Source organism: Musca domestica, unplaced genomic scaffold, assembly GCF_030504385.1.
Source record: "Musca domestica strain aabys unplaced genomic scaffold, Musca_domestica.polishedcontigs.V.1.1 5, whole genome shotgun sequence".
Lineage (NCBI taxonomy): Eukaryota > Metazoa > Arthropoda > Insecta > Diptera > Muscidae > Musca > Musca domestica.
Window position 1 is genome coordinate 6,758,470 of NW_026712346.1, and position 9,991 is coordinate 6,768,460.

At 39.9% G+C, this 9,991-nt stretch overlaps 1 protein-coding gene across 1 annotated transcript; it reads right to left on the minus strand.

Moving 5' to 3' along the window:
- Positions 1-536: 536 nt before the first annotated feature.
- LOC131804894 (uncharacterized) lies at positions 537-4,947 on the minus strand. Its single transcript, XM_059128149.1, has 3 exons — positions 4,800-4,947; positions 2,160-2,301; positions 537-1,587 (listed from the first exon to the last, which is right to left on the minus strand). Exons 1-3 carry the CDS (start codon positions 4,945-4,947, stop codon positions 537-539), a joined length of 1,341 nt encoding a protein of 446 aa, XP_058984132.1.
- Positions 4,948-9,991: the final 5,044 nt, after the last annotated feature.

Consider the following 9,991-nt stretch of genomic DNA (forward strand, 5'->3'; position numbering starts at 1 on the left):
ACTCGGTAGCTGGACTATTTGCTGTGAATCTCGACTGCAGGATACGTGAGCAGTTGTTGGTTGAAAAACTTTGAACAACCAGCGGTTGTTGGCTTGCAGCTTCGTCCATAGCGATTCCATCTTTGTCTCAGAGAACTGGCATCTCGGTGCATTTAGGGGCTTAAGAGAGTACACCTCACACGAATGGTCATTTGCGTCGACCCATGGCCAATTACCTTCGCAAACATATTCATCGTCAATGTACAGCTGACACATGTTTAACTCAGCTTGCGTCATTATATGATAGGCATCCCTGTTGAAATTATATATCAGATAATGTCCCGATGGCTGTGCTACAACTTTCCCACCGTTCAGCCTTATAGGCAGGGGGATGATCCGATGCAGCTGAGACGTGTGCTGCGTGAACAATGGAATATTAGCTGAAACCATCAGTCGGTCCTCAATTAATGCTGCCTTAGCAGTAAGAAGTTTGTATACCGCTCTAATTTGATCATACTTTTTCCCAGGAAATTTGAGGTGATCAGGCATGTGCTCTTTTATCTTGGTCCAGCGTAGAGAATATCGTTCAAGCTTCTTCCATTTGATGTCTTGGAAGACGCATCAAACACCACTCTTACTTTTGTAGTTATACTGCTTTCTCTGATGACAGCTTGATGGGGAAGGTAGTATTTTCCCCGTATTTCCGGCTCTACTCGTTCCATATGCCCCATACTAATATATTCTTCCATAAACTGTTTGTATTCCATTTTTAGTTCAGGGTTGGCGCATAATTTCTTTTCAATGTTCAAAAATCTCGCCATAGCTCTTTTACGTGAATCTCCTAATTCAACGTCTTCCCTGAAGGGAAGTCTGACCATAAACCGGCCATCATTCGCTAACGATGTTGTTGAACCATAATTTGATATACAAAAGTCATCCTCTGTCACTGCTTGATTGTCGCTCACCTCCTGTATCTCCCAAAATCTTTCCAGAGTAGTAGTTGCTACAATTTTCTTGCTGCTTCCCTTTTTTTCCGTAGTCGGTCCCGACAGTATCCATCCTAGCTTCGTCCTCTGCGCCAATATACTATCTTTTTTGTGAATACCATCTTGAAGGATTTCGTGGTAGACATCGCTTCCAATTAGCACGTCGATTCTATCTGACGACGTAAAGTCCGGATCTGCTAGCGTAAAATTTTCCCATTTATCTATATCGTATTCACACGTTGGATCCTGCTGAACTGAAGCCAACTCAGGAAGTACGACTGACTCTATATTCACAGCGAAATCGCTTAAAAATCTGGGTTTCACTTCGATAATAACTTTCGATTTTGCTTTACCGACGACTGCTCCCCCAAGTCCATGCAGTGTTACATCTGTTCTTTGCTTTGGCAACTGCAATATCTGTACGGCTTCCTCGCTGATTGAAGACGCCTGAGCACAAGGATCGATTAATGCTCTCAAGGTGATGTATTCGTTTTGCTTCGATTTTACTCGTATCTGTGCTGTTGCAATTAATACATGATGCATTTCTTTAATTGTGGTAAATGTTGATTTTCCTTTGTTGCCTCCTGAAGCCGATTTTTCAATATGAAGGCTGGTGTGATGTCTGCCATTACACATAAAGCAATTCGTTTTGCTAATGCATCTTCTTGTTGCCTTATGATTTAAACAGTGCACAGCTCGTTCCGTCTTACCCAATCAATCCTCTCCTTCACTGTTAATGTTTTATACTGCTGACATTGGTGAATCTTGTGCCCAAAACTTTTGCAATAACCGCATTTTGTTTGATTTTCTTCGCTGTTTGTTGCTGCCACTTCAAAACTGTATTGTCGCTTGAATCTCTGCTTATCTCCGTCATCTATAGACCAAACTGAATTCAAAGTTTGATATCTTTGCTCCAAGAATTTTAGAACGTCGTTGATATCTTGAATTTCCGTACACTTTTGTATAGTCTGTTCATATTGTAAAAGAGTCTCTTTATCCAATTTGCGCACTATTATGTGTGCCAGAATTGGGTATGCATCTCCCAGTTTCAAATTCATGGATTTGATTCACTCAATGCTCTCTATAGCTGTATCCAATAACTTCTTGATACTGTGCACTGATGATCCATTAATTTTTGGCACATCTAATAGGCTGTCCACATAATGTGTGAATAGAGTCCTTTTATTGTCGTACCTTTTACGTAATGCTTCCAAAGCCCCTTCATATGCTGAACTGGTTAACGGCATGTTTTGAATAATCTGCAGTGCATCCCCCTTCAAAGCTGACCGTAGATGAAACAGCTTCTCTTGATCTGAGGCATTTTTATCTTCGTGCACTAATGTGCAGAATAATTCATAAAATGAGTTCCAATCTTCACGACGTCCACTAAACTCTGGAATTTTTATTTTTTCGACCATTACGGATTTTCTTTCTGCCGCTTCTAAAGATGTCAACAATTCTGTTATTTGCATCTGAGCTTTGTTGAAATCTTCTCCGAAATCTTCCTACTGGGCCCGGATTAACAGCGACTTGCAGAACATCTGCCCAGCTTGTGGCACAGGCCCGCATGACACGTTGCACCTATTTCGCTGCCCAGCCAAACCTACTCACATAACTCCAGTCTCGTTATGGACACAACCCATATAGGTGGCATCCTTTTTGAAACTGGACTTAGAGGCAGAATCAGATTGAATGGAGTCAGAAAATGGAAAAAGAGCAAATCTTTGCTCTTTAAAAAGGGGATCGCTTCAAAGTTAAAAAAACAGTTTATAAAAACAACGTTTGTTTATTAGTGGTGAAAGATTTAATGCTTACAGGGGTAAGGCAGGGAATACCTAGGTTTCGGAAAGAGCCCCCAATCCTTCCTTGTTTTTTGTCTTTCTCCACTAATAAACAAACCTGACTATTTTGCAACAACAACATTTTATTTTTATTCAAAACAGTACGTACACACAAACAAACTGTGGATGTATTTTAAACGGAGTAGTGGCATCCAACGCACCTAAAGAAAAAAATGTATTTAGAGGTAGCTTTGTTCTATCTTCTGTAATTTAGCCATGCGAAAACTATCTCTAGGCGAAAAATATTTAACTGGACTCCAGCGCCAATAGTCTAACAATTTCTTCTATATATTTCTTCTATTTTTTTATTTTTACCTAATTAAGGGAAAGTATTTTTTGCATGAGAGAAATATCCGGTTATTTGACCAGAAATTTCGGATACAACATCCGGGTTTTATCCGGTTCGGTATTTACAAAATGAGTACCCTTTGAAAGCTTATGGAAATACCCATGGTACAATAAGGAGGTAGAGCAGCTTCATTAAACTACAGATATACACAGCGGCCGGTTCTATTTACCGGATTGGCTCGGAGGTACAAATCTCCGACCAGGGGCCGCCAACCCAGCAAATACATGTTCGTGTTCGTCCATCCCGAATGTGTTATCTGTATTCTCTTGGTCCGAGCCGGGATCGAGACCAACCCCGGACCATGTTTCTACTCCGTTTGTCGTAATCGCATCCACCACATATCGGTCTCGGTGAGATGCAACGGATGCATGGAGTGGGTGTCAACGCATATCACCTCATCTAGTAACCAACATGAATAATTTCAAGTATTGTTTTAAGCAAATTCGATGTCATTTATCGATTATTCATAATTTTTGCTAAATCCTCCATTACACTTTATTCCTTTTGTACTAAATTCTACAATAAGAAGTTATATTTTGAGTGCTCAAGCAAGCTCTCTTTCTTTTACAATAGTTCGTCAAGCAGTTAACATACTGCAATAAAAATTAATTATACCTGATGGTTTGAAATCAAAATGTACGTATAATCTTATTATTTGCATGTCTAATATATTTTATCCTAAATAAAATTGACTTACCTTAGGAATTAAAACAATGTTTGCCAAAATTTGGCAATACGAAATAAACATTTTGCAATAAAACTAAACAGTGTTGGCGAATTAATTCAAATCATCAGGGGCTATTGTGAACAGGTGCATTCCCGGTATTTGGGAGGAGAATGAAAATGCTCGTATGATGCTTGATTCGACACTGAATTTATTTTTTCATAATTCCATCTTAAGTGCTAGCTTACAAAATAATTCTTAACCTTACACACTATCTAGCAACCCTTACTTTCTATTCAAGAATACATATGAATTGGTGACAGACCAACGCGACTCATCTTGCGTACGCGAATCATCTTGCATATCTCTTGTGGGGGTCGTAAAATCTTTATTACATGCTCATTATCTTATGCAGCAGGCAAACACAGCGTTGGGTAGATTATAATTTACAAAAACTATTAAACATAGTCGTGCGTAAATAGTTCAATACAAAATTATCACTAAACTGAAGAGTAAATTCTATGTTGATAAGAATGTAAGTACTTAGCATAAAGTAAACTAAAAACTAAATAATATTTAGATAAGCGTGTGAAACACCAATTCCATTTCCACACACATGTTTGAGTCTTTCAAATATTCTGCGATGGGGCAAAGTGAATAGATGCTACTCTTGTCGGTTTTATGCATCTTCTGATTGAACATATTAGAGCTATTATGCAGGCGGCTACCATGACCATTAGAGATAAGTGCCCGGAGATGTGATGAAAATTCAACCCTTTTAGATTAAGCTGTGAGACATCGATCGTTTTCAACTGAGACTCTATATCCACTAGCCTTGCTGAGTGATTTACCACCATCGGCCCTAAAGGCATGACCGAGAAATTAGACAGCCGGTCTATGTCTGCTACGAAGGATGATTTGTCTTCCACGACCTTCTTCGATTCAAGATTGAAAGGTGTGGAAATTGTTGCTCCTTTTACCCTTAATGTACATCCTGGCTTCATCGTAATGATGCCTTGACTCGGTAGCTGGACTATTTGCTGTGAATCTCGACTGCAGGATACGTGAGCAGTTGTTGGTTGAAAAACTTTGAACAACCAGCGGTTGTTGGCTTGCAGCTTCGTCCATAGCGATTCCATCTTTGTCTCAGAGAACTGGCATCTCGGTGCATTTAGGGGCTTAAGAGAGTACACCTCACACGAATGGTCATTTGCGTCGACCCATGGCCAATTACCTTCGCAAACATATTCATCGTCAATGTACAGCTGACACATGTTTAACTCAGCTTGCGTCATTATATGATAGGCATCCCTGTTGAAATTATATATCAGATAATGTCCCGATGGCTGTGCTACAACTTTCCCACCGTTCAGCCTTATAGGCAGGGGGATGATCCGATGCAGCTGAGACGTGAACAATGGAATATTAGCTGAAACCATCAGTCGGTCCTCAATTAATGCTGCCTTAGCAGTAAGAAGTTTGTATACCGCTCTAATTTGATCATACTTTTTCCCAGGAAATTTGAGGTGTTCAGGCATGTGCTCTCTTATCTTGGTCCAGCGTAGAGAATATCGTTCAAGCTTCTTCCATTTGATGTCTTGGAAGACGCATCAAACACCACTCTTACTTTTGTAGTTATACTGCTTTCTCTGATGACAGCTTGATGGGGAAGGTAGTATTTTCCCCGTATTTCCGGTTCTACTCGTTCCATATGCCCCATACTAATATATTCTTCCATAAACTGTTTGTATTCCATTTTTAGTTCAGGGTTGGCGCATAATTTCTTTTCAATGTTCAAAAATCTCGCCATAGCTCTTTTACGTGAATCTCCTAATTCAACGTCTTCCCTGAAGGGAAGTCTGACCATAAACCGGCCATCATTCGCTAACGATGTTGTTGAACCATAATTTGATATACAAAAGTCATCCTCTGTCACTGCTTGATTGTCGCTCACCTCCTGTATCTCCCAAAATCTTTCCAGAGTAGTAGTTGCTACAATTTTCTTGCTGCTTCCCTTTTTTTCCGTAGTCGGTCCCGACAGTATCCATCCTAGCTTCGTCCTCTGCGCCAATATACTATCTTTTTTGTGAATACCATCTTGAAGGATTTCGTGGTAGACATCGCTTCCAATTAGCACGTCGATTCTATCTGACGACGTAAAGTCCGGATCTGCTAGCGTAAAATTTTCCTATTTATCTATATCGTATTCACACGTTGGATCCTGCTGAACTGAAGCCAACTCAGGAAGTACGACTGCCTCTATATTCACAGCGAAATCGCTTAAAAATCTGGGTTTTACTTCGATAATAACTTTCGATTTTGCTTTACCGACGACTGCTCCTCCAAGTCCATGCAGTGTTACATCTGTTCTTTGCTTTGGCAACTGCAATATCTGCACAAGGATCGATTAATGCTCTCAAGGTGATGTATTCGTTTTGCTTCGATTTTACTCGTATCTGTGCTGTTGCAATTAATACATGATGCATTTCTTTAATTGTGGTAAATGTTGATTTTCCTTTGTTGCCTCCTGAAGCCGATTTTTCAATATGAAGGCTGGTGTGATGTCTGCCATTACACATAAAGCAATTCGTTTTGCTAATGCATCTTCTTGTTGCCTTATGATTTAAACAGTGCACAGCTCGTTCCGTCTTACCCAATCAATCCTCTCCTTCACTGTTAATGTTTTATACTGCTGACATTGGTGAATCTTGTGCCCAAAACTTTTGCAATAACCGCATTTTGTTTGATTTTCTTCGCTGTTTGTTGCTGCCACTTCAAAACTGTATTGTCGCTTGAATCTCTGCTTATCTCCGTCATCTATAGACCAAACTGAATTCAAAGTTTGATATCTTTGCTCCAAGAATTTTAGAACGTCGTTGATATCTTGAATATCCGTACACTTTTGTATTGTCTGTTCATATTGTAAAAGAGTCTCTTTATCCAATTTGCGCACTATTATGTGTGCCAGAATTGGGTATGCATCTCCCAGTTTCAAATTCATGGATTTGATTCACTCAATGCTCTCTATAGCTGTATCCAATAACTTCTTGATACTGTGCACTGATGATCCATTAATTTTTGGCACATCTAATAGGCTGTCCACATAATGTGTGAATAGAGTCCTTTTATTGTCGTACCTTTTACGTAATGCTTCCAAAGCCCCTTCATATGCTGAACTGGTTAACGGCATGTTTTGAATAATCTGCAGTGCATCCCCCTTCAAAGCTGACCGTAGATGAAACAGCTTCTCTTGATCTGAGGCATTTTTATCTTCGTGCACTAATGTGCGGAATAATTCATAAAATGAGTTCCAATCTTCACGACGTCCACTAAACTCTGGAATTTTTATTTTTTCGACCATTACGGATTTTCTTTCTGCCGCTTCTAAAGATGTCAACAATTCTGTTATTTGCATCTGAGCTTTGTTGAAATCTTCTCCGGACTGCTCCCACTGATCTTCCGTAAAGTCATTTCCTGCACCTTCTCTCGCCATTTCTGATCGAATGTCGAGCAGTGTGTTCATCTGGACTTCCAGTCTCTCAAGCAGTTTTGTTAAATATATCTTGTCTTTCTTGGTTTCGACCAGCTTTATCATAGAATTTAATTCTGCTACGTTAGAATTAAATTGATTTTCTAATGATCTTGCTAGTTTGTTGTGATTTTCATTTGTCACTTCACCAATTTCCATTAATTTGAATGATAACTGTGGTGTATTTAAGCTATGTTCTTGTGGACTTGAATCTCCTTGTTGTGGACTTATTTTAACGGTGTGAGATTCTTCTGCTTCTGCATCACTTAAAATCTTCCATATGTCCTCTTTCATGTTTTGTGCAATTTCATACGCTTTCTCCTTATAATACGGGTCATTTTCATTCTTATCGTCCCTTTTTTTGAGTGCCTCATCATTTCTGCAGAATGTTCCCCATTGTTCTAGCACATTCTTACGCATGTCTGGTATGGTATTACTGCGATATTTCCTACCTCGCGCCGTCTGCAACATAGCATCTAACACTTTAAAGATTGTGTATTGTTGAGAGTACATTTCTTGGCAACTAGGCATTTTGATAAGTCCTTTTAAAAATGTTGTAGTTGATCGATGTTTAATTTTTTTTTGTAGATTTTTTTTTTTTTTTTTGTTTGCGATTGTTGATCAATGTTGTTGTTGAGTTTTGTAGATTGTTATATTGTGGTTGGTGAGTTGTTTAACTGCTGTTACCACACTTGATGTTGATGTTGTTAAAGTTGTTTGTTCCTAATGTTGAATAGTTTTTGATTGTTGTTGATTCGATTTTTGATGTTTGCTAGTTCCTTCACTTTCGCTAAAGTGAGCGCTCGATGGACCAAATATTTGGGAGGAGAATGAAAATGCTCGTATGATGCTTGATTCGACACTGAATTTATTTTTTCATAATTCCATCTTAAGTGCTAGCTTACAAAATAATTCTTAACCTTACACACTATCTAGCAACCCTTACTTTCTATTCAAGAATACATATGAATTGGTGACAGACCAACGCGACTCATCTTGCGTACGCGACTCATCTTGCATATCTCTTGTGTGGGTCATAAAATCTTTATTACATGCTCATTATCTTATGCAGCAGGCAAACACAGCGTTGGGTAGATTATAATTTACAAAAACTATTAAACATAGTCGTGCGTAAATAGTTCAATACAAAATTATCACTAAACTGAAGAGTAAATTCTATGTTGATAAGAATGTAAGTACTTAGCATAAAGTAAACTAAAAACTAAATAATATTTAGATAAGCGTGTGAAACACCAATTCCATTTCCACACACATGTTTGAGTCTTTCAAATACCCGGAATTGTTCCGGCTTAAAGCGGTTACAGGAGTACAGCGATAAGGACTACATTGCTTCCTGCTGCGTCAATGTAGACCCAGTAAATCTTCATCTTCGGTGTCCTCATTGCGTCCCCCGCAATCTCATCAACAGCAATTTATGAATGAATTATGACATTACATCTTAGGTAATGACCAGAGAGACATGGTGCTGGCTGAGCAAATTGATAGCTCCACGTTTTACACAGGGAATGAGGACGCGCCTACCAGAATAAGGGGAGACTTCCACAGTTCTCCGGACATATTCATCGTGTCCCCAGGTCTAACGAATAACGTAACTTCGCAAGCCGTCATTTCTCTAGGCTCAGACCACCTCCCCATTATTTTCGCCATCAACAGACCATCCGATTTCATAGACTCTGAACGCCGTACTTTCCTTAACCACGGGAAATCCAATTGGCAAGAATTCAGAGAATATACCAATCGCAGCTTCAGAGAACTGCCCAACCCATCTGATGTTCAGGTAGTAGATAGGTGTTACCGTGACATCATCAAAGCTGCAACCGCTCGCTATATACCTGCTGGTCGAAAACGTGAAATAAGACCAAATTTCCTAGCAGAGGCAGCGGGATTAGCAAAAGAGCGAAATGAGCTTCACCGTACTAACCCTAATAACCCCAGAAAGAGGGAACTTACTCTGGAGGTAAACATGTTAGTAGGTGAGCATAAGCGGAAAAAGGTGATTAGAACATCTGAAGCATTGCATCATCAGTACCGGAACGAGTAAATTGTGGGCAACGGTTAAGTCGCTCTCGAACCGTTTAGGCATTTAACGGCGTAGAAGTGACAGATCCGAAAAGGGCAGAGAGAAAAATCGTACGCCGTGTACGATACCTTCCAGCCGAGGAGGTACCACCACAATTTACGTTGGAAGATGTTGTACATGTTATCAGAAGCGCAAAGTCATCCAAAGCGCTTGGTCCTGACGGAATCTCTATGGTGATGTTGTAGCAACTGGATGAACCAGGAGTTGAATATCTTACAAAGCTCCTCAATCTGTCGTTAGCCATCCTGGTAGTTCCCGATGCCTGTAAAATGGGCAGGGTGTTCCCAAGAGAATGTTTCCCAGTAGCCGATCAACAACACGGATTCCGAAAATTTCACAGCACAACAGCAGCTTTACATGCCATTTCCACACATGTCAGCAGAGGTCTCAACCAGAAAAGGCCTTGCGATAGAACAGTTATGGTGGCACTTGATTTATCAAAAGCCTTTGATACCGTCAATCATGCCACACTGTTCGAGGACATTGAGCGCACCGCCCTCCGGCCAAGTTTGAAACGTTGGATAGTAAACTACGTGTGTGGA